This window comes from Chelmon rostratus, chromosome 23 (genome assembly GCF_017976325.1).
Source record: "Chelmon rostratus isolate fCheRos1 chromosome 23, fCheRos1.pri, whole genome shotgun sequence".
NCBI lineage: Eukaryota > Metazoa > Chordata > Actinopteri > Chaetodontiformes > Chaetodontidae > Chelmon > Chelmon rostratus.
Genome location: NC_055680.1, coordinates 10012321 through 10038497, shown reverse-complemented (window position 1 = coordinate 10038497; position 26177 = coordinate 10012321). Strand labels below are relative to the sequence as shown.

Genomic DNA, 26177 nt, shown 5'->3' with positions numbered 1-26177 from the left:
GTGGTAATTACAGAATGTAAATACTTTATATTTAATGGCTATTGCTGAAAAATGCCCATCATGAACAGTGTCAGAAAGGAGGGTTGATTTAATGAAAATTTTAAGGATTATAACTTCCTGGTAAATCTGTTTTTTTTCAACCAGGGTCTCAGTTAGTATGACCTTAGCATGGCTATGGGTCATAATTTGGAATGGTTGACTCCAGTCCAGTAAACAGAGAAAGTAAAGGAAGTAGTTTCCTGCATTAGTTATTGTAGCTAACTGCATGGGGATCAATGACTGGGTTTCCATCCAAATGTATTGCATAGAAAATTAGCAAGAGAAAATGTGAATGAATACAGTTACGTAGCATTTATCGTGCTCAGTGATGCCCAGAACATTTCAGTTTGTTTCATGTCTGAACGTGAGGAAGGCTCCGTCAGATCTGTGTGGAGCGATGAGGAGACGTTTGATCGGAAACAGTTGATCAGTTGTGTGAGTTAATTGTTGGCTACGGCAGAACTGTTTCCACCTCCCATCAGGTGCATTAGCTAATTTTTGCAAATTCTGCCTTTTCTGTCAACCTTTTCTAATGCGACACGTCAAAAGGCGCATAACGCAGGTTGAAAATTTAGGGAATTTCCCTTTAATGAGACTCGTTTTCCTATACTGGTATAGATTGCTACAGATTAGATCAAACAAAACGTTTGGAAACATGTAAAACTAATACTTGATTAACTAATTTTGCTAATTTCCTGTGAATTTGCTTGAAATGATTTTTCCTTTAACATTTCGTTAAAGGAAAACCTGATATGGTCGGTAATCACAATGAGATTCTTCTGAAAGTCAGTAAACAATAACAGCCTCTCACGTTGCATCCTCTGACCCCAGACAGACCGCTGGCCCCTGGAAGAACATCTTGTTGAAGAGCCTTATGTCCTTTGTGGAGAAACGGTTGATGTGTTTTTGTGTTTCCATGGTGACCCCTCCGCACAGCACATAAGACAATAATGAAAGCTCTCAAAGGCCGGAGGGGCACCAGAATAGTGCATGTCCTCAACGTTTCAGCTATTGTGGCACTTGGAGGAGTTACACAACCTGACGTTCACCCTGAGAATGTTTCCTTCCCCCATCATCTCGGGGCTTTTGAGACCGGCAAAGATTGGGCTTGCTAGCAAAGGGATGACACACGGAATGACAAAACTCCTGTGTCTGTCTGTCAGGCTTGGTCTTTATCCGACTGACATTTGCTGGCTCAGGCTCATCCAGGCTCCGGAGAAGCCAGGGATAAGAGTCAGACACAGATGGCTTTTTCCCTTGCAATTCTGTCTAGCGCGAGATTCAGAGAGGGGGGGAGAAAATTGTTTCCAAATCTTCATCCTGTTTTTACAGACTCTCTGAAATATAATTGCCTCTACAAAAGTAGAGAAACCAGTGAGTCTTCACATACTGCAATAGCGTGTTATTGTCTTTTGTGATACGTTCTCTCGCCGTCCTTTATTCTTTTTTGCTGTGCTGACCCAACCTATTGGTGATTAAGGCTTGATAGGGCTGTTGCTTCAGCAGAGACATTTCTTGTCCTCTGAGTAAGTCAAAAGAACAATGCGAGAATGCCTTGTGCCATTTAAAACTGATGAGCCAAAGCCAGCATGAAGGAGGAGAGGGGAGGTGTAGGTGTTAAATTGATTGGCGAGAGAAAAAAGCATCTGCTTTGCAATAGCTTAACAGTTGCCTCAGAAGCACGCCTGCTATTGTTTCCAAACAAGAATACCCACTTCTGTGTGCCGAGGAGTGTCGCCTTCAGAAGAAATGTGTGAGAGGGATAGAAATTGTTGCATAAGAAACATTTAGAGACATCTTCTTTTTTTTTTTTTTTTGCAGCTTTTCAGGACCTTGATCTATTTTCTTTTTTCATAGCTGCCTCAACTCCTTTTCTGTTCTCCAGGCAGTTCAGAGTTAATACGTGGGCAGAGAACAAAAGGCAGGGGATACAGGGCTGGAGTCAGCAGCTGATCCAATGACAGAAATGGCACCGAGGCGAGAGGGTCCCAGGTGTAGTCATGACTCAAGTAGCACTCCAAGATAGGAGGTTGTGATTGAGGGGGGCAAGGAGCGAGAAAAGAAACATGGGGGGCATCATGGACGCTTGCATCCTGTGTGACAAGCTGCCTGTCGTGTGCATACTCCCTGACAGCAGGAAAAGCAAACAGACAGGACGCCTGACCCCCTTGACCTTCACCAAAGTAAGACAGGACTCAGACTTCTGGTACTGAACAGCAGCGGCGTGAGTGTGCACCTCTCTCGCCTCTGTATTTATTTCAGTAAAGTTGGGTCCAAGCGTTAGACGCCACCGGTGCTCAGGCACCAGGAGTTTTTCCTGTTCATCAGCAGAAAAGCTGCTGCAGTGGATTAGGATGGGGCAGGCTATCGTCTGGGCTTGTAGACCCAAAGCATTGATTGTGTACCAACAAGCAGGAAGGTGAGGCTGAAACTAACTGCAGTGGGCTTACATATAGCGTAACACAGTTTCAGCCATGCTAGTGCTAGTCACTGGAGAGGAAAAGATATTAGCAGAGCATGCAGTTTATTATCTTTATTCAAGCTCTTCAGGCTTTGTTTTCCTTTTAGACAGACAATGTGCATAGTTATTAAATGGTGAATCAAATTGTCAGAGAGTTCTTCCCAAACATAAGGTCAGTTTTTGATGTCCATTGAAGGACAACCCCTGCTGTGGTCAAATAAATTAACCAGCGTCAACAGTTTTGATGCCTGGCTGAAATGTGCTATTCATACAAGTATTGTTTGCCGTTGTCACTCGGAAATAGCTGCAATACGGCACAAATCTATTTTAATGACAAACTACGCTTGAAATATTCCACGCACAACTCATTCGTCCACCATTCTAACCAGCTAATTAACAAAGCTGTCGATCACACATCAAACACGACATCCAGGAAAGAGAAGTAGTCCATAATTGGAAATGGTCTTGAGAATGACATTCCAATTAAACTATTTCAATGTTGTCTCCTACAAATTATAATAATATTAATAAACTTCATTTGTATAGCACCTTTCATACAGGAATTACAGCTCAAAGTGATTTACAAAAAAGAAATCACATGCACCAAGTGAGTGCTTTACATACAGAAAGTACATAAAAACATGCATATATAATAATAAAATATAGGTAAAAATAGATACATAGAAAACAAATAAAATACATTTTGAAAGAAGTGCAGCAACACATAAGCACGAGGGAAAGGAAAAAAGTTTCAGACCTGTATCAGGAAGTCACAGCTAGTTAGTTAAAGGCTAAAGTGAAGAGATGCGTTTTTAGTTTCTTTTGAAAAATATTCAGTGAGCTGGCCTCCCTGATATCTGTTGATTATGATTAATAATTAATAGAATTATGCTCATATAATGCTAATTTTTATCTTAGCATATACACCTGATTTCAGGGAGTGGTTTCACTCTTTACTCCGAAAGCTAAAAGAAAGCTAACTGGATGCACAGTGTTAAACTGCAAACACACTGGACACCTCCCTCTTCATCATGTTAAGCAGCAACAGTGAAGGCGTGCGACACAGGTAAAGAACAGTCTGTTTAAATCTGAGCATCACCGATACACATGTTTAAATATAAACCAGTGTGTTGTTGATGAACAACATCTGCTCGGGTGTTTTTCAGCCTAACAGTCTGGAGGATGATATGAGTTCCACTGAGTCACTCGCCTTTTGAAAACCGGTCCTGTAGTTGATTTGTCACTAAACTGAGTTGCTGCGCGCCGACTTGGTTATCATCGTGTTGTTGGTCAAAACGCACCCACGCTCGCAGGTGGCAATTCCGTGCACCGGAGCGCTCATTGTCTGGCTTTTACCGAACATCCAACAGTAGCAGCTGGTTAAAGAGTCAATACTGAAAATACAGAGAAATACTCATGCTCATATACAGGCTGTGCAGACTGTGTGTCAGGTGTGTGTCCGTTTGGATACAAATAGCAGCTAGCACAGGCGCAGCCTCAGTGTTTATTTGCAGGGTTATGAACATAATTCGTGGGTGTTTGTGTCTCTATAGTTGCATGTTTTATAAGAAGGTTTAAACTAAGAACCTGATTATACTCATGTTCTCATGCTTGTTTAATCTCAGTCTCCTGTGTTTGTTATCGAGTGCATTTCCACATGCACCTGGTGTGGTTGTGTGCCTGTGCACTTAAGTCCGGATCAGTATTGTTGTCACTCTGCCTCCCTGCCTCCCTGCTTCTTTCTCTTTTCTCACGCACTTCCCTCACTCCCTCTACAGAGTGACATTCATTAATTAAATATGGTGTACTGCCGCAGGATGTGCTTCCCTTTCCACTATCTCCAGACACTAATAATTACATTGGCATTTAGCTCCGTGATAAGCCGACCCTATGGCCTTTATGAAATGTTCCCTGGGCCCAGATGCTGAGCAAAATATAGACTGATGCGGTGCTATATATCGATCCATCTGCCTGTCTTCTCGCTTTTATCTTAAGATCAGAGGCCCTGTTCATTAGCATGGTTAAAGAATCAAACAGCAACAATCTGATTTCTACATCAATGAAGGCTGAAATCGAGCTTTGCTGGTTATCTGCAAGGAGTAAATCTGTACATAGGTGGGCTGTTTCAATGAGTTACACACACACAAGTAAGTAAATAATATAAAAATGTCACATGTACAACTGTCTAGTCTCTAAACTGTCAGCTAACAGTGTTCAAACAGCCCATGCAACAGATGTCTTATTTTATCCAGCCAATAGTCAAACTCCAAAGATATTCAGTTTACAATCATAGAAGAGTAAGAAAACCAACAAATATTCACATTTCGCAAGCTGAAATCAGTTGAATTGCCACTTTTGCTTGAGAAATTACCTAAATGATAATTCGATTTGATCAGAATTGCCGCTGATTGTTGCAGCTCCAGCAGACTTACTGTTGATAATGCTGTGAAGACAACATTTTTAGTCCGTGACTTATCTCCTTCAATATGTATATACATAATTATTTTTCTGGGATCGCTTGAATGTGTTTAAAATAAAATGTGTGAATGTGGTGGATGGATAATTGGATGGAAAATAAGTATTTAGACATTTCATATATTCATCATTAACTAAACTGTCAAATTCTGTTTTTAATTAATCCGTGAATTAGTTTAGTCTGCAGTGTCAGAAAACGGTGGAAAATGCCTCACTGCTTCCCTGAACCCAAGGTGATGTCTTCGCATTTTTTGTCCAACAACCCAAATATACACTGTCCAGAGATATAAAACAATTTTCAATTAATTTCCCAACCATCAGCTAATTGATTAATGAGCAAATTTTTAAAGAGCTGTTATTCAGCATTGGTATGCATGTTACATACCTGGGAAATGCGCCACAAATCAAGGCTTATACCTGAAAAGCAAGTATTCTTACAGTCCAAGCCAAGTCTCTTTGAAGTTCAGTCTGAATCTGAGTCTAAAAACGCAGAATTTTATTGCAACTTCCACTGACACAAAGAACATTAATATATGTACCAGCAGCAGTTTGAATAAGCAAAGAAATGACAGGGCCTAAGCTGAAAGCTCACCTGCAACAGTAGTTTCCTTTAAGATTATGCCTCTGCAGATACAACTGGAGTTAGCCAAGAAGCTTTAGATTATGTAGTTTGATCTTGTTTTAATGACCACCTCAGGTGGCCTAATCAGGCCGGTACATGACGAGATTATTATGTGTCCTGTCATCTCTAGGGATGAATCGGTCGATGCTCAAGTCGCAGTTACTGTAAACATGCATCTAGCTTATAAAAAGGTGAGTAGTGCCACGTGCATGTTAATAAGTCGACAGCAAACAGCCTCCCGTCTCTTCCCTCTGTCACCTGGCATCGCTTTCTTGTTTTATTGAGACTTTTATCTTTCACGTGAAGTGAGGTTATTTCTCGTAGCCTGAAAGTGTAGAGGAATGCTGTAATTCTGCAGAGCGGTGTGAAACAGCGACTCCGGGTCTGCATGAATAATCTCTGATCACCAAATTAATCTTTGGATTCTTAGGCTCACTTTTTGGGGAACAGTCCTGGTTGAAATTACCAGGAAAGGTTTCAGTGGAAACCATCTGGGCTTCAAATTGGACCTCTGGACTCGGGGGATTGTATGTACCGTTCAGTATCAGCTAAGATGACCAGTGTTCTTGCTACCCTGGGAAATCTGCCTCTGTCTTCTATTATTTTGGTCGATGTTTCCGCCCTCATCTGTCAAAGGGCCTGAAAGGGGATCACCAGCGAGTACTTTTCTATCCGAACAACATGCTGTGCTGCTGTATTTGCTGCTGGGTAGTTGACTGAGCAAAGGATGAAAGCCTGAACTGAGTGACGGAGATGCACAGATGAGGCAAACTGACACAAGTAGCAGGCAGCTTTATTACATATGTGACTTCCTGTGTACATTCAGTATGCACACATGCTGTATGTGCTTTAATACTGTGTGGGAGTGGTAATATTTTCACTTGTGTGGGTTCATGGTAATAAATGTCTCATCTTTTTCTTTGTGCTGTTTCCACATATTTGCAAGGTGATACATTTCATAACTCCGACTAGAAACCCAATATTTTCTTGCCAGGTGGATATAAGTGGTATTTGTAGAACTGTGCTTCTGGGACCAGCTGGATCTATCAAATAACATAACGCAGTATGTAACAATGTTATTTGATCTTTCCTCTCTTCTCTCTCTCTGTAAGGCAATATCTTTGCATACTGTTTTATCAGCCCTCGTGTTCGTTTGACTAAATCAACTACAGAGCTCGTTTGTCAGAAGTGTTGGTGAATTTCCACATAGCAGGAGTCAGATCTCTCAGAAATTGAAGTTCAGGTACAGTTTACAGGCTAAGTCTACAGCTATTTAAAAGCAATGCATGCCTAATGTGCAATTCAACCACAGGAGTTTAAATAACATCACTTAAAGTTACAGCCCGGTTGAGGATTTTGAAGGAATTTTTGACTTTCTTTTCCTCACCTGCGGTTGTAACATTTTGGACTGCAAACACACGCTGTTGTTCCCTTGCTGTCAGCCAGATTTTGTTATGTTTTTGTATTTCAGCAAATGAACACGGACAGGGTTGAGGCTCGTAACAGTTGTACACAGAGGGAGAGGAGAAGGTTCACATTAGTTCCCCAGTCATCTTTATGCTTTTAAACTGTTCGCCAAGCAGGCAAAAATGGTTATTGTGATGGGTGTAAAACAGATGGGAGAAGCATGAGGATTTCTGCAACCACCAATCTGTGGCAGCTGCTTAACTGAACAGAATCTACCAACTACAGTGCATGGCTGTGACTGAGGGTGATTTTCATGATTGATTCATTTTAGTTTAGTCTATAAAATGTCAAAAAAATAGTGAAAATAGCCATCACATGTTCTGAATCCTATGGTGATGCCTTCACATGCCTTTGTTTGTATGACCAGCAGTTCAAAACTTAAAATAATCTTATAGATGAGGAAAAACAGCAAGTCCTCACAAATGAAAAGTCCCATCGAAGCATTATTTTGCTTATTCACAAACAATTTGACCTCAAGATTCAAAGAGCATGTCACCAATAACAAAAGACCGAATACTGCATAACAAACTCTGAACTTTAGCCTCAAACAAAACTCGCGTTCAGCTCATTTCCTCTCGGTGCACACAGCATCATTTGGATGCATTTTCAAACAAACACATTTCCGGTCGGCTTTGAAAAGGCTACCTAAGCACAAAAGAACTTTTCACAGCACCTGCCTTCCTGTCCAAATGTCCAGATCTGCCGCCGTGTTTATTATCTTAGCTTAATTGTGCATAGTATCTAAAGGTCAGTGCCTGCTGTGATACATCGCTGCCAAAATGGCTTCCAGGGGACACTGTTTCAGATGAATAAACACTGAAAGCTGCGCCACCTTCCACCCCTCTGTCCCCATCCTTTACCTTCCAATGCACAGCAGCATCACATTCGGCTCTTTCAGGCCTTGCACAAGGTCCTGTGACTGATGGGCGTCCACTGGTACGCACCGCCTCACTGACTTCCATTTCAGCAGGCAAAAGACAGCAGATTAATTCGCTTGTGAATTTTTTTCTCTGCCGGAGTTTATTCAGATAGGAGGAATGGTGTGTTTGTCCTCCACCGAATTAAAACATGCAGTTTATCTGTATAACTACAGCCTTTTCCGTGATGAATGGTATTTGACTTCTATAAGCAGTAAACTTCTTCCGTTTGGCTGTAAAAGCTGATTTAATGAGAGAGTGACTTGAATAGATAAGCAGATATGGCAGCGGGGATTATTGGGAGGTGAGCTGAATGGGAGATGGATGGTGTGCAGTTTATTATCAGTCATGTAATGCACTTTTCATAAGCCAATACCTGTGGGGCCACAGGCACTCTGCAATAGATGTGAGATTACGAGCTACTGTGTGCATCCTAAGATATGTGTCAGAATGTGTACATGCTTTTGAGGAGATGTGTGCATTTGTGGTGCAGGTCGTGTCTTTGGTTGTATTAAGAATTTACAAGAGAAGAAAATGCGTTATATGTTGAGTGCCTGTGGAGATACAGAGGCTCCATGTTTGGTTCATGTACTGCGTTTGCACAGCGAGTGTTTGTATGCTATTTGATTGTGACTAATTTTTTCCAACTGCCAGTTACACTATTGATCGTACTTTAAATAAAAAGTGTATAATAATAATAAAAAATTTGAAAATGACTCTCACCTCTTACCACCCAGGGTTTGTTGGGAGGAGGCCATCAGATGGATCTCACCAAGTTTCAACACACACTCTGGGACATCCTGACAAAAGGAGACAGTGTCAAGGTGAGCCCTGCCACTCTTTATTTCCTTTTCTCTTTTCTTTCATTTCTTCTTGCTCCACTCGTCTTTCACTCCATCATTCCTTTTTTCTCAGATTAGTTCCCAGTTACACCAGAAATTAGCACAGAAAAATTCATTGACTTGTCCTCGTGAAATAGGTGGTGCAGGAACCTTAGTGACATTCAGGGCGTTTTCACACACCTGAAGTGTGTTTGCTCTGGTCTGAATCAGTTTATAATTTTTCTAAACTTGGACCCTTTTCCAGCTTTATTCGGTTTCTTTTCACACAAAGACAAATCCAAGCGAACCAAAATGCATCACTACCACGTGAGAACGTTCACCAATGCTTGAGCAAGAGTGTAAATACAGGAAGAATGTCCTGTGTGCTGGACTGGTGCATACCCACATCTGTGAGAGAAACATTGCTTTGCAGTCTAACATGGAGCACCGGCACAGTTGCGTTTGCTCATAACTGCGGTAATTATCTGAGCAACATACGAGTTAAAACTACACCAACAGAATGTCGAATGCACTTAGAGGAAGGGTCTTGATATACTGTACAGACGTTTAGCTCAAACTAACTTGGGTCGGCTCACATTCCCATAACGGACGAGCCGCTCCAGAGTTCATTTGGGACTGGACAGAGACCACCTCCTGTCAAGCTTCTCGCACCAAGAGGGAGGACGAAGCAGACTCTGATTAAACTGGACTAAAAAGGTGTGAAAACACCCTCAGTAGTGACTACTTGATACTCTTTGCGACTCACTGTCATCGGTAAACATTCGTGTCACTGTTTTTAATTGTACTAATGTGAATGTGTGTTTAGCAATGCTAGCGGCCTGTTTCTACAGACACCAGTGTCAGTCTGTCGGATCCGTCAGTCCGCCACTTTGCTCCAGACTGAAATGTCTCAACAACTATGGGATGGAATGCCATGCTGTTTGGTACAGACATTCGTGGTCCCTCCTCTTGCGCCACCATGAGGTGGATATGTGTGGCACTGAGTGGAATTTCTCCTCATCCAGCAGCATCATTGGTCAGAAGATTAATTTATACCTGCAAAACTAATGCTAACACATTAAGCTAATTTTACATTCAGCTTAAAATACCACTGTGTCCTGTGAAATACAACCTCACAGAGCCACTGGAATGGCTGTAGCTGTTGACACAGCTAATACAACAGCTGGCAGTTTTGTAGAACAGTGGGGATTTGCATGCCAAAATTCAAAAGTTACCGGGCAAGTTCGCTTACACGCCTTTGTGTGTGAAACCAGTGATTGCATCAACTCCACTGAAATGAATTGACTACATAGATGCTGCGGTTATGCATCATCGGTCCCTTCCTTCATTAACCTATAGTAGATTGAAATCTTTCCCTCTTTGTGCCATTTTACTTTGGTCCCTAACCAAAACTGTCCCACCGGCTGATAAAAACGACTTTCTAACAATGGCTACATAGATGTACATAGAAAACTAAAGCACTTGTATCTTCACTGACTGTGTGCAATAACCTCCAGGAACAACGCAGAGACGAGAGAAAACCAAGGCGATAAGCACAAAATGAGGAAAAATCGTGTTCCTTCAACAATGACGTGCAGAAGCTTGATTACTCCAGAGTTAGTGGTGACTTGACGCAGTGGTGTTCTGCTAGTTAGCAGAGTGTGATTTGATTTATCTCATGGTTCTATCCTATCTTGACAGCCACAACACAAATAAACCTCATAATACCTTCCTTTCTTCAGTCTGTGTTAATTTAGAGCCCCTAAACTGCCGACACATTTCTGTCCGAGCGCAGGTTTATAAACCACGTTTTCATCTGACAGCCAAGCCTAAAAGAAAATGTCCGCGCCTCTCCCCGTCTCCTGCACTGAGGACGCGGCGAGTGCGAGATACCATCCTTTCATTTCCGCTCCTCCAGATAAAAAGATGAGAGAGGGAGAGGATGAAAGTGAGGCGTATCGCTGGGCAGCAGTGATTGAGTCCCATCGCTAAGCCACAGCGAGGATCTGCTCAAATAACCCACTCTGCCGATAAGAAGCTCGTCATTTCCATAGACAAAAAACATTGGGCTTCAGATTAGATTTCACCATCCGCCCGCCTTCTCTTAGTGTAGCTCCATCATGGAATATAAATTATAAGGCAAACTCCTGTCCCCTGTCTTTACATGAAGACACCACTGAAATACATTTGGACTTGAAACGGAATGATTTTATTTGCGCTATTGCTGTTAGCAGCAGCAGCACTGGTCTGAATTTCGATGTCCACGTTAGAAATATACCCAAAACAGCCTCTTTTGTTTTCTCACCATCTGAGAATGACTGCAGAAGTAATGCCAGGTAGATACTTTCATTGCTAGCAGGGTTAATTACTGTATTGCAGCCTTGTCTGACCTAGCCAAGGAAGTCTTTTAAAATAAAATGCCAAATCATCCACAATGAAAGTATGACCTTTCTAGATTTCTAGATTGTTGCCAATATAAGACAATATTTTTTTATACCTTAGATTGGAGAATATAGACCTTTTTTATTTATTTTGAAATATGCCAACTAGCTCAATGCATTAATGTTAAATAACCTTGCAAGTTAACCTTGCTTAGAAGATCAGGGAACACATGATAAAAGAAAGAAGCCAAAAAGAGCTCAAAAGCATTGAGATTCAATACGAAGCCTTAGACCTTGGTCTGTAAGGTTGTTCCCCAGGTCAGAACTGACCGGGAAACAGAAATATATCTACTCTGTAAGACGGATGGATGTCCAAAGTGCTTCAAAGAATGTTGATTGGCCCTTTAAGACTCACGATAAAGCAGCTTTTAGTGCATATGTTTATTCTTCATCACTTTCCACTCAGTAGTCGCGTAGTCGTGTTCCTCGGGTCAAACATAAAGGTCAGAATATAAGTAACTCTGCGTTTGAATAGCCTCTGAAATAGCTCTCTTTTCATTCAATCCCATCTTTACCTTTAACTATTATCCAGTCTCATTTCAAGATCGTAGGCACTGGAAGTCTTGACCGAGATGTCCAAACGCGACCCTAGAGGTACGTAGATGCTCAGTTTCTGTGACCCTCCAGATGTTTGAAGATGAAGTATGTTTTGCCTTTCTACAGTCCTCTGCTGATGGAATTTTATTTTAACTTCATAGCATCATTTTAGCTGTGATTGCACAGTGAAGATGAGCAGTTGCGGCACACAAAAGCTCTTTCTTGTGTTACTAAATGAGGATAGGCTGGTTGTTGTCCGCTGCACATGGAGTTCTTGGGTACAGTAGATGATGCAGTACAGGGTACTTTTTACTCTACTGTTGCTTACTTTTGCCATTGTTTGTTGTGTGCATCTTGTATTTTCTTCCTTCTGTGGATATTTTATCATCTCTGTGTGAAAAGTGAAGGCTTATTGGATTTTAGGATATTATAAATTTTTTATGTTAACGGATTTCCGCTGGCGTGACGGAGCTGATTTATTCATCATCGCATGCAGCACGTCTACAGACCAGCTTGTGAAAAGTGCTGATAAGTGATAACCATTTATCATCAAGCAATCTTAAGCTTTGCTTCTGTTTACTCTAGGAGACGTGTCAGCTGCTACGTGCCACTTAACCATGAGTGTGACACTTAGATTCTCAAGAGGTCGTCAACCGCTCGTAAGCAGTTCAGTTTCATACCTCTTCACTGCCTGATCAAGCATCTCTGTCACATCCATTCCAGCCATATGCTCAGTTCACTCACGCCATTCATTTTCTTGCGACGTCTAAATCTCAACACCTGATCAGGAAATGAGTGTCTTACAGAGCGTGCTGCATTAAGATGGGTGACAGATTTGACCTTTTTGCACAGATACAAAGGACTTGGTCTGATTGTCTTATGTTGAAGCCTTAATGGCGTTTTTTTCATTCCACCCTTTCATTACAGACTTCTTCCCGGCAACAGAGGCCATCAGAAATGCAATGGCCATGACAGTGTTTTCTGTTTCAGAAGCAATGCTAGATTGCTAATGAATCACCTCATCTGTGTTGCAGCCTAATTAGGAGCTAATTATTCAGTCTTTTCTCTAATTTCATATGACTGTAACCTGCCCTCGCTTGCCTTGTCAAAGGGTTGCCAGATTACTGCAGGACTTAGTTTATCATCATCATCATCATCATCGTCATCATCATCATCATCATCATCATCGTCATCATTATCTTCTTCAACTTCATCATCTTCTTCTTCTTCTTTTTTTTCTTCTCCATCATCACCTTCTTCTTCTTTTTTTTCCTTCTCATCATCATCATCTTCTTTTCATATTCATATTCATATTCATCTTCATCATCATCATTGTCTTCTTCTCCTTCATCATCATCATCACATCATCATGATCATCGTCATCATCATCATCACCATCATCATCATCACGTCATCATCTTCTTCATCTTCATCCTCATCCTCATCTTCTTCATCATCATCTTCATTTTCTTCATAATCATCGCTGTCCTCTTCTCCTGCATCATCATCATCTTCGTCTTCATCTTCACATCAACTTTTTTTTTTCTTTTTCTTTATCATCTTTGTCTTCTTCTCCATCATCATCATCATCATTATCATCACCATCATCATCATCATCATCTTCTTCTTCTTCATCTTCTTCTTCTTCTTCTTCTTCATTCTTTACATTTGTGGCATCCCACTTCTCCCTCAGCACATAAACATTATAGATCACCACGCTTTGCCTCAGTGTTCAAAGCTGGTTTAGGCTGGTATTTGCAAATAGATCTCATTGGTTAGAATGGCAATAAATACACAGTAGTTTCAAATGTCAAAGTGCGACCTGGTTGAAAGCAACAAATTCACTCTCTGTAATTTACCCACAATAACAACACTAAGGGCGAGCGTGCTGATAATATGCTACCTTCACCGCAAGCATCAACAATGAAAATAAGGAATTGTCTTCGAAAGAGAGAACCAGCAGCGTCAGCGGTCCTAGCGAAAGCATGCTTCGGATATTTAGAGAGTGCAGCAGAATTAGCAGAGTGTTTCTAGAGATCGGGGGCTTTCGCTCTGGAGACTGGCGCGCTGTTAGGGGTACATTTGTGTGAACATTTAATGGACCCCCTGCTGGTCTCCCTGTGCCCCCCCTCCACCCTTTGTAAAGAGGCCTAAGCAAACCTGACATCAAGAGCATTTGGGGGACTCTCCATCTATCACATCGCAGCACATTTTTTGCCTCCCCCTTGCTCTCCCCTTCTTTTTAAGCAAAGACAACTTTGGTAAATATTTCATGGGGTACATTGCTTCAGTTTCACTGTGTCGAGCAGCGAGAGTGGCACGCGATGACGACTGACAGGACCGTACGCTGGCGCCCGCTAGGAGACAGCCTTTCTTCTTGGTTTGTCTTCCTGACACTCCTACTCCTTTTTCCCCTCCCGTTTTCCTTCTGTCACAGACAACAGTTCTTACAGGCGAGAGTCTGGCTGCTGATCATTTAGCTGTTTCTTTAAATTTTAGTATGACTGCAAAACTTCTGCCGATCCATCTGATACTGTTAGCTAAAATGCCAACATATGGATACAAATCTGGTTTTGCACAGACTGCAACATTTATACCACTTAATGATATGATACACGCTTTTAAGATCACACAGAAACTTAACTGTGTCTCTTTTGCCAACTTTGATGTTTACACTAATGAGTGAATTATTAAATTATCTTTGCAAAAGGAGTGCCATTCTTTCAAGGGACTTTAAAAATCTCTCACTTTTCAGGATACAGAACAATTCCATCTGCCTTTACCTTTTAAGCTGACCTCAGCCTTCTCTCGGTGTCGCATTATAGAAATATGCTGCATCAACCATAAAATAATACCACTAAATAATCACTTTTGTTGTTTCTTTCAGCACTACTCAAACTTCAGCGCCAGCCTCTCAATATCATATTTCTCAAGTGCAAGCTTCAATGATTGCCTTTACTGTTATTGGAAGGCACACTTCATTTCCCTCCCCAGCATTCAATTTCATGGAGGGATGAGAAAATGCTGCCTTTCCATGCTACTTACGAAGATTTGACAACACTACAGTATGCTCACTTTGCCGCCGCCGCCGCATCACAGCTCTCTCCCTTCTCTCCTGCTCTCTTATTTAATAAACAGTGTGCTTGCTTGACTTACAGTAGGTTTCCACCTTGCCTTGCTCAGTGTGACGAGCAGCTGAATGGTGTCACAGTTAACAGGGGCGGCTCAGTCGCTCTGTTGTGACAACATTCGTTTGATGTAGAAGTGGTAGTCCTCGGCTGCCATGTTCTCCCCTTCTGCTCTTTTTCTTGTTCCTGCTCTGTCTGGATCTCACCGCTGTCACACGTTGGGGAAGCCAACTGGCATGACCTGAAAGTGTGACGGCGACACGCAAGCTGCCATTTTTCCTCTCCGTTGATAGCCATCCAACACGCGCACATACATAAAGAGAAATGCAGTCGTTTTCCTAGATTAAAGAACTTTAATTGGCTCTCGCTCTTGTCTGAACTGGTGTCCCAGGATGCAGCAGAGGGTGCCAGCGATGTATAAAAGATGCTATGTGTTTGTGCGTGTGTGTGTGTTTGTGTCCCTCATTTTCATAAATTCTTGTGTTTTCATCAAACTTAGTCACACATAAATCTGCCATATGTCCAAGAATTTATCGCTGACTGTAGTTTTCAAAGTCAAGTATGCTGCTAAGGCAACCGGCGTCATACTCGTCTCCCTCTCGCTCACGCACAAACAAATACCCTCAAACTTTTAAAAATGGCGTATTCATCACAGAGAGCCTTTTTACTGTATCAGTTCTTTGTGAAATCTAAACATGTTTCTTATTCCGTAAAGGTGTTAAATGTCACCACTGTAATCGTTTTCAGTCTCAACATAATCTCAACTCATGTGAGAGAGTAAAACATGATAACATGTCATAATAGACAGGAAACTTCTGCTAGTGGAAGAAGATTTTGTTAGGAAGTGCCATTAAAATTAATCAAAAGATTCCCTTGTTAAAACCACCATGACTCACTCCGTCGCTCTTCTGGCTGTGAGCAGGAGATACAGAAGAGGAAAGTGCCAGCAGCCATGTATGGGATCGGAAAAAGGAAAGCCACTCGGGGCGTCTTTGTCCTCTGTTTAAACAGTGCCACAGAGGGGGGGAAAGAGGAGTGGGAGGGGGGGAAGGGGGGATAACAGAGAAGAAGTTTCTCACAGCTGCCCAGCCTGAGGCCCAAAATGCGAGGCGCTTTCCTCGCCGCGGCGTCACCAGCCATCCGTTCTCGCCTGTCATTATTTTACCTCTCGCAGAGCGCACACGCCGTCTCTCAGGCACATATGCACAGTTACATCGCCACACACTGTCTGTGCCGCCTTGATCTGCTCTTAACTGCTGCCAGCACCAGATCCTCAAACATGGCCAACTTTAACAGAATGGAAGAACTGCACAATTTTTTTTTTTTTTTTTCGCAATTTTCATTAAAATGTTAAAATACTGCATGATTGGTCTGTTATATTAGAGGTAATGGCATGTACCTATAACTGTATTTAGCATTGTTATGCACTTGCTGTTGAATACTGACTGGTCCATATGCTGTGATGCTTTTTTTGTCTGCATTATTGTTCATATGACCCAAACAAAGCATGCATTAGCATTCATTTGTGTTCATGCTATCTAGGATTTGTGTGGATAGACTGTCCTCACTGAAATTACGCATGTTAACAAAGAACAAAGTGCTGCTTGCCACCTTTGCCCCTGCATGGCTCAACAACAATGTAGTTTGCTTATTTTTGCAATACTCGCCGTCTTGCAAGCATCAACGCATCCACAACGACAAGCAAGAAGTGGCAGAGATGGTGTTGCTTGATTTAATGGCTTCCAGTGCGCCTTCACTATTAGCTATTGGTCGCACCAGCATTTATAATAGCAGTATTTTGGACAGCAGTCAGTTCATTTCAGTTGAATCGCTGTGATCCGTGTATCACTTGTTGAGCTGAAGTGGACTTGTGCTGTGATTTCATGGAGAATTCAACTTTGGAGCACTTTGACATGCAAGGCACTGTCTTTGTCCAAACATAACCAAGTAACTTTAGTTGCGGAGCTCAGTTGGCAGGTAAGAAAATGCTCACGACTCATTCTTGACGTGGTCATAAGGGGTTGCTTCGGAAGGCACTGAAAAACAACCCATCTCACCGACAAGTGTGGGAACGTCCTCGGTGCGGTGTGTGCGGAGCTCTACAAAAGGTCTGCGCAGGGTCCGCATCAACCCTTCACTCTGCACTCCTGTCCAACCTCCGCAGAGGCCTCCGCAAATGTCACACTCAAGTTCAGTTTGCATTAGCAACAGTGTCACGAGGCAGAGGAGATTCTGGGAGCTCTGCAAACATTGTGATGCCGCCACATTTACCATTAAACTCTGCCTCTGCAGAGATGCCAGTCGTGCCGTGAACACTGCAGTCCCAGCACAGACCCAAAATTTGACTTTGGTGCAGCTGAAACCTGAGTTAAATTGCTGTAGCAGCTTCTGTTTGATTTAACAGAGAGCCGTCGGACACGGAGAGATATGGCTTCACAGTGCAATCTGTCGTACTGGGCTTTGTGGCAGTAACATATCCATCAAAACTTTGGCTTGTGGCAAAAGTCCATCCATCTTTACGTCTCCTACCTTAGCTACACATCGCTGACCGGCTATAACCGAGGCTGCTACATCCTGCAAGAAACGTCTACCCAGAGCACCACAGGGCGGAGAATGTGGAGCAGCACACGTGTAGATAGTCATGTATAGCACACAGATGCACACAAATGCAGATAGCACATGTGTTAAGTGCATTCAAACAGACAAAAAGCATGTGACACATTAATTATTAATAGTATTCTGTAAAATATGACACACTCACCCAACTGAGCATGCTGCTGAGGGAATTCAGTATAACGCACACTTAGAAGGAGGCCATGTCTCTCCTACTTGGCTGTTATGAATATAGGTCTGCCAAACTGAGCAACAACACACAAAAACCACTGAAAGTATTACATAAGTTGGGATTCTCTGTGATTATTTGAACCTTAAGTCGGTGCACAGGCGGCTATTTAAATTGCATCAGTTCCTCTGATGTAAATGTGTATAGCCTTCAACTCCCTTAGAGCTTTTAGTCATTTATTTTGATTAGGGCTGTATTTATAAGATAAGTCTCTTAAGTAAGTCGCCTGGGAAGATGGGTTGGCGAGGATGGTGGTGGGGGAACAAAATTAAGTCTGTTTGATGATTATAAATTCTGAAATATCTGCTTGTCAATTAATTAGGCGCTTTCTGGGTATGTGTGCCCCTCTTTTCATTCGGTGGGCCTGGCTCTCGGTGGACAAATACCCACAGTTCGCCCATTGTATGTCTAAGCCGTTACACACATCTCCGGCAGCAGGGGAATGGAGAATAAAGATCCTTCAAAGGCAGACAGTTTTCAAGAGCGAGCCTCTGTTTTCGTGTGCTGGCTGATTTCTTGAAGCGGTGTATGTGGCCGCTTGAAGGCTTTACTCTGCCGGCGTCTCGTTCTCAGACACAAACAAGAACTGGAGAATGATGCGGACATGAAAAAGACAGGTAGGGAGACTGAGAGGACTGAGCTTGAAGTGATGCTTCCATTATTTCTGCCTCTCACAGTGCAACAGTACGTGCAGGAGACTTGCTGAGGCCATTGTGGTGAAGTGAGCATTGACTGTTGTCATGAGGGTGCCACTACTTTTATAGCAGATCTGAACTATTGTTAGCCAAAGAATGGCCTGTGTATTTCATATCAAATAATTTAAAAAGACTCAAGCATACCTGGACATATCCTTCAGCTTTTCAGTTGCTGTGTAAGTTGTTAGTCTGCATTCATGTCCAGAAGAAATGGATTGTTTAGTCATTTTTGCATGTGCATATGCATGCATAACGATATGGTCACTACAGGATTTAAAATAATGAAATTCTGCCGCAAAATCAGTTAATTATAAAGGACGTGCCACAATCAGAGGATCCACTTGAAGAATCGAAATTAATCAGCACGAATGTCCCTCTTTTGGAGTATTAGCTGTTCAACAAAAGAGCAATGTTTTGCAGACCACTATGTGACAGGAGTCGATGCTACAAATACAGCTTTTGAATAAATTGTGCGAGCTCATAGTCCAGTTGACGATGTTGAGCAAATGTGTGTTGCTAGCTCACCATTAGCAGGCTGCTTTGCTCGGAGGGCTTTATTCACCCCTTCAGTAACCTTTTTTTGAACAACGTGATGTGAAATAGCGAACAAAATGCCAGAGGAAAGTAAACAGAACAGTTGCGAGAAACCAGAGAGAAGCGCCAGCACCTATTGACTAGAGCTTCCCAGCACTGCCAGCTAGCGAGTTAGCGGTTAGCTCGCAAGCTACGGCAGTCCGCGAACTAGCTCTGAATCTTTTTAATGTTTCTGTTTGTTTGTTTTTTGTTTGTTTGTGTGTCCACTTAATTGTCTTGTATTTGCCATGTGCAGCTTGTCACTCATGTTTGCTAAGTTTATATTTTTGGATAGCGTGCATCGTCTACTGGCATGAGGGGAAAGCAACGATGGAGCAGTGGGTGAATGGACTGTGGGGAATCTTAAAATGTTGAAGTGCTTGTTTTCTATTTTCTATTTGTATTTAATGAGAAAAGACAGATTTGAACTGCCGTCTCAGTGCTTTCCTTTTAGGGCAGACCAAATTACTATAACTATCAACAACACAGAGCTCTGATCAATAGACTGATTTTGGAATCAGTAGATATTCCCTTTCAGATGTTAAACCCAAGCTGACAAGGCTTCATGGGAACAACGTTTATGGATTATTATTTTAAAAGATTTTTCCAACACAGTAACTTAGCGACCTGCTTTATTTATTTATTTTATTTTATCGTTTTTGTTTTCAGTCCAGTTTGTCAAAACATTCTGATCCGCGGATACCGCATGCGATGTCACAGTGATCTGAAGCAGGTTTTTGTTCTCCTCAGAGGTGGTGAGTCACTTTGCATTTGGTGACGTCTCTCACTTGCACAGTTGAGTTTACAGTCTGGTTTTCTGGTGAAGGAAAAAAAACATTAGCGTGCGTCAAGTCTTCAAATCAGACCCATATTTCCTCTGCCCCATATGTGGGACTCTTGTCATATGTAGTCCTCCTCAGCAGCAGGAACGCTCTGCAAAGAACTGATGCTTTGCACGTTATCATCCTTTTTAATTTCATATTAGAGAATGCTACAAGCATCAACAACAGAAGACAGCACAATTGTAACAACACACATTTTTCTAACCTCAGGTAGATTCCCAGCTAGAGATAAACATCAATATTTTGATCTTCAGTATATCAATATTTTACTACCACAGCTTAGCAATCAGCTATATTTACTCTAGGAAGGGTCTCCTTGAAGCTTTCCACAAGGTGAGAATCCACATTGTGACTCGGAGCTTTCTCAATGAATGTGGCATCTTAAAAAGAAAATTAAAGACCTAAAATTGTTTTGGCTGCCTGTTTTTCCCCTGCGACCTAAAACAGAACACTAGCATCCAGGCATGTTGTCTTTCATCATTAAACTGTCTTGCAAAGACTCGTGGGAGCCTCCTAGAGCACAGAAAGGAACCTTGTATTTTGCAACATCAAGCGCACAGTGTCTTCAGTGTCTGCTGGGAGGTGCATATTAGAGTCATGGACTTGAGCAGACGTGATCTTTCAAAATCACTTTCTCTGTCAAACGCACACACACACACATGCTTTTGTTGTCACTTTATACATTAATGCAGGTGATACCCAAGGTCTTATAAGTGTATAGATCTTTGACCTTGTTTTCTGTGCCTCTCTGCTTCCATTATGTGTTTGTAGATCAAAGACACACAGGGTGCACCAGGCAGTCTTGCGGGTGAAGATCATCACTTAAAGGCAGCTGACAGAGGTAAGCTATTAAACCTCACTGTCCTCTCTACCCCTGCTGCTCTTTTGGTCCCCACATAAAATCCCTCCACATAAAGCTACTTTACAGGCCAGCGTGTGCAGATATTAATGCACGCCTGAGTTCATTTCCGGGATTAAATCAATGTTTTTATTGTGTCACAAATTTTAATAAAGCCCAAAGTATGTCCTGAACACAAGAGGTTTGCGTGTTTATCTCGCCTGATGCTAGTTGCATATGACTTTATCAAGGTGTTCCCACAATGGATCAAGTGAAATGTTTGCGTAATTGCACTGTGTTTAGAGAATTTGCAGTGCTTCTCGCTAAATAAAAGCCGAGGATGGAGCACACATGCCTGCATGGCAAAAAAGGCCCACCTAAGGGAGCGTATAGTCCAGCCACATAAAAATAATAGTGTTGTTTGGGAGGTATGAAATGGCAAGGTGTGAATATAGAGCGCCACAAGCATGCTGCTAAAGGCCTCTTCTGAATTTGCAGGACGATAGAATTACTAGAAATAAAGTCAACAATAAAAATGTTTTTTTTTTCATATTCATGTATTATTAACAAAACAAAGCAAGGACGCAGATGGAGCGCTGGTAGTGGCCAGCATTTGAGTTCAGTGAATTACTTTGACTGAGGAGACAAGCTACAGGATAACCAACCAGTTTGACATCCACCCAAGCAGAGATGTTTTCGTAGCTATTTTGCAACAGCCTGACGCCAGCCGAATTTGATCCCTCACGTTTCCTCCTTGATTGGCTGTTTTACAGAAAATCGATGACAATTTGATTTTTAAGTTTGCTTGTCTGTTTCAATAATTTGTCATAGACGTCCCAAACAAATCCAAAATACCTTTTCTCCGTTTCATATTGTGATGAACCGAATCATTTGTACAAGTAACGGTCAAAAAATCCAGCTGCAAAACATTTGGAAGATATTAGTATCTAGTAGTATTAGGTATTAAAAGATGTGTATTTACACAGGAGCTAGTTAGGAGTTAATTGGAACATTTGATATCCTCTGGAATCTTTTTTCAAAACACAGTTTGTGGTGTTGAAGTGTACAGGCACACAAGTGGAAAGGGAATTCTACAACAGATATAGCGGTCCAAAATAATCTGTTGCTCGAATGGAAGCATACCTCGAAGCCTGGTTATTGTCTGAAAACAGCAAACAGATTACCCATGCATAAGAGAGCTTTGTTTACCATACATCTATTCCTTTGGCCATACTTCCAAACAAATCCAAGTGTGCACCTAGCGTAGATGTGCGGCTGATGTGGAAGGCTGTTTGTGTGTCTCGTGTTTTGTTTTCAAGGTGATGCAGCTAGTTTATTCCCCCTTCACACCACAAGCATATTATCCCGCTCCAGCTGCTGCGAGGAGACAGGCCCAGGTATTTATGGCTAGCATAAAAAAGTGTGTGCATTCCCTGTCAGCCTACAGCTCGAGATTTACAGCACATTTGACAAACACGGCGAATTAAAAAAAAAAAAAAAAAGGAGTGTTCAATTTGTATAGGAGTTTAGAGCCTGTCTGTTGTGCGTGCTCCCAACGGATTCAGCTGTTAGTACATGTGTGTGCGCATGTGTCTCGCTGTCTACGTACGCCTCCCGCTGTGTGAGAATGTGTCGATCTGTCTGCCTGCGTGCGTACGCCTGTGTGTCTGTGTGTGTTTTTGTGAGCGCGGGCGAGTGTATGTGTGTGTGCGTGTGTGTCTGCGCACACTGAGCCCGCCTGCTCTGAAACACCAGCAACAGATAACAGATGGTCCCCCTGCATTAGAAGTGTTTTATTTCCCTGCGGAAGCCAGATATGTCAAAAATAAGCATGTGCAACATTAGTCATTTGGAATATTCATGCCCCTGCCGTCCGATGGTTTCCTTTTCACAGCCAAAATACCACCAGCCCAATTCTCCTAAGGAAGTGAGGGGAATAAGGGGGAGAGGGAGAAAAAGCAGTCATCAGCTGAACTGATGAGGGGGAGAAGGCTGAGGCCTACATGTGGCTTTAATGGAGGATTTTTTTTTTTTCTCCTGGTCGCTTCTTTAGCATGCCAGGGCTGTAATTAAAAAGGGGCTACAGTGTGTAGATGTGTTCACATTAAGAAGCGCATCCCCCAGCCCCATTAGACACAGTGATGTGAATATGCACACGTGTCCATATGCCTGCCTGGCTGCGCACATTTACACACACACACACACACACACAAAATACTAATTTGCACCCACGTCGAATAACCTCATCCAGAAGATCAGACTTCTTTTGCACTCCTTCATAGACTCATCTTTGGGAGTCCTCCTCCTCTCCTCTCCTCTTCCACTACTTATCGCCCTCTTTCTCTTCTCCACCTCCATCTCTTCGGCTATTTCAATTCTCTGTAGCTTCAGTCTCTTTAATCTCCACCTCCTCTCCTCCCAGGCTTTCTACCCCCATCTCCCACCATTGAGCGTGGCTGCCATCCTTGTCCTTGGTGGCGGACATGGGCATGCATCATTATCAGGCCTGATTAACCGTCCACGTAGTTGGCAGTCTGGGCTCCACCAGGGGCCAATGGCATGGTTTTTCCTACCGCCGAAAACATGAATTTTGAGCAGCACTTTCTCACTTGCCATGGTCCCTCGTGATCAGGGTTAATTCGTGGCAGCATGCGTGAATGGTGTAGAAAGCAGAGAGGAGGAAGAAAAAGGAGGAGGAAAAGCTACCAAACAGTTGTGCACTGCTTATCGCAGAAATGCAATATGATTTATTCAGGAATATGCAAATCCAACAATCACTCTGCCTTGTTTACCGAAGGGACCTGCTGATTCAGAGTCTGAAAGAGAGAGAGAGAGAGAGAGGGAGAGAAACAATCCCAACCATAGAAGCCAGCCTAGAGTGGATGCACTAAGGCAGCCACCAGCAAATAAGTCAGTGGTTTTCCTTTAGAATCAGGAAATGAAGGGTGTCGGGCAATTTCTTGGTTGTTTCATGGCTTCAAGAACCTTTAAATTTATTCTGGTGAGGCCAGATTGTCGATGTAAAGAGCAAAGTGTGTTATGCAATACATGTCTTACAGTATGTAAATACAGTACATTGCTTACAAAGCATTATTGGAGCATTTGGATTCATGAAATACCACTGTGCTACTTGCTCTAGTAGTCGGTACAACCCTGGTTCCAAAAAGCTGGGATGCTAAAAGAAAACATGACAATATATTTAATGTTTGACCTCATCAACAGCATTGATTTTTGTAAATATCTGCTTATTCTATTCACGTTTCAAGCAAGTTGGGACAGGAGGAACAAAAGACTGGGAAAGTTGTGGAACGCTCCAAAAACATTTGGTTCATTCCACAGGTAAACAGGTTGACTGGTAACAGGTGATAGTATCATGATTGGGTAAGAAAGGAGCGTCCTGGAAAGGCTCAGTCGCTCACAAGCGAGGATGGAGCGAGGTTCAACACTTTGTGAACACATGGTTGTATGAAGGATGTTTCTACATGGACGCAGGAACACTTTGCGGAACTGTTGTCGGTAAACACAGTTTATTTGGTGTGGTGTGCATGGTGTGAGTATCAAAAACTGTACTCAAAGCTGGGGATTAAATGTCATCTCATCAGATGCATCATCTTGTTTACCTATTCTTTGATCAAATAGTGTAAATCCAGATTTTCTCCACATTAGACTGCATTTTATTCAGGGAAAGTCCTTGCACAGGACATTTATCACTTGAAAGCTCTGGCTTCTTTTGTTAGTCGAAAAAAGGGTTTTGTAGAGAAACTTGTTTATATTCCTTCAAGTAGTTAGGTATAATTTAGATGCTGGTACTGAAACTACGGCATTGCATTGGCACTAGCCCAGCAGACATATTTATATACTGTAAGTAATAATTAACAAGTCACAGAATGCTGTACATTTACGAGGCAGTGACACAAACACACCAGCAGACTTATGTTGAGCTATGTTTTCCATCCTTCGGGTCTAACAGTCACACACAGACAAGCAAATATCATTAGCACTTAGCTCAAACACACATTAATATCATTACTCCTGATACAACTCGGTAAGTGAACGCAGCATCAAAAACAACAGCAATGAGGACATATATAGCAGCTCTGTATTACTCAATGTTGATGCCTTAATCTGCGGTTACACGTAAAGTCTGCATGTAAATGTACCATTCAGCCTACCGAACGACTTCATTGTCACATCGCCTTTGCTGTAGTCATGCCCTGTTTGCATTATCATGTCCACACTCGCGCTCATCTACCTGCTACTGAAAAGTATTTATTAAATCTTTTCACTTTTATCTGCTTATAGGGGATTCACTTTTTTGTCACTGTTTTGTAAGACGTTGACTTGTGGATACTTGTCTTAGGTACGGTAGTATCACTAGAGGGTGTGCAAAAAAAAAAAAAAAATCCAAGGTGTTGCGAGCTGATAAGAGTTTTTACCGTGCTATGAAGGGCTACAGGGAAATCCAAGGATTGTTGGACTAACATGTATGAATCAGTATCTTTGAAGCAGTTTTTCGGCACCGGTAGATAAGCTCCTGTATTACTATGCTGCTTGCCTAAAGTAAGAAGAGTAAAGATTTTCTCTGACCACAGGAGATCTGATATTCAACATACTGTAGCAAAATAGAATGTGTGGTTTAAAAAATTTAAAAGGGTGGCCATGTACTATGAATAAAATGTAACACGCCGTGTGTCCAGTGTTGAATGGAGAGACTTGGATTTGATCTGAAGCTGAGGTGAGACGCAGATAAATCTAACTGTATTCTATTTGCAGACATGGTGCACAGTCTTGCATGTCACATTCAATTTCTGCTCTTCATCTTCTCTGGGTTGTAGAAATGGGTGTGAGTTGCAGCCATTTCCTGACTCTCTGCTGCGAGCCCAATTAGCGCTGTTGTACAGAATTGATTTCCCGGCACTATATTGCATGTACTTTTCCAGGTGAGTCCCTACAGCTAGCGCGAGTGTATAGAAGACAACAATTATCCCCTCTAGCAGAATCTCTGAGGCCACGCAAAGGAGAGAGCAGAGCTCAGAAAATTGATCTCTTCAGGCTTGCGAGTCGTTGTGTGGATGAGCAGACAAAGGCAGCCACAACTTGGTGATATCTTAAAGCTACAGTGTGCAACTTCTTGATGTCGAAACCCAGTAATTACATTCTTAAAACTTTTTTTTTTTGCTGTAACATCGAGCGATGAGACCTGACCCGTGAATAAAACATAATAAAAAGCTTATATGATACAGCACCAGCCTGGGTGTTTGGGACCTTGTGCACGTCAGTATAAAATTGGCTGAAATGGGCTATTTGGTGCTTTTTTTAGGCGTATACCATTTGCAGTGAACTAGGCTCCAGCTTTCAAGCACAGGAAGTCATAGCAACAAAAATAGTTGCAGAAAGAAAGCAGTAAGAAATGAAAGTACAGTTAAAGCAGGCATTTGGGCTTTATGGGCATTGATTATGATGGCCTCATCTGGCAAAG

The 26177-nt window shown here is 42.1% G+C and overlaps 1 protein-coding gene across 1 annotated transcript in view; it reads left to right on the top strand.

Moving 5' to 3' along the window:
* The window catches only part of LOC121626468 (glucosidase 2 subunit beta-like), a 119777-nt gene that overhangs the window by 28928 nt on the left and 64672 nt on the right, over positions 1-26177 (top strand). Inside the window, exons 9-10 of the mRNA XM_041965001.1 lie at positions 8719-8805; positions 20632-20701. Of these exons, the coding sequence (XP_041820935.1) occupies positions 8719-8805; positions 20632-20701 (157 nt within the window). The remainder of the gene's footprint in view (positions 1-8718; positions 8806-20631; positions 20702-26177) is intronic.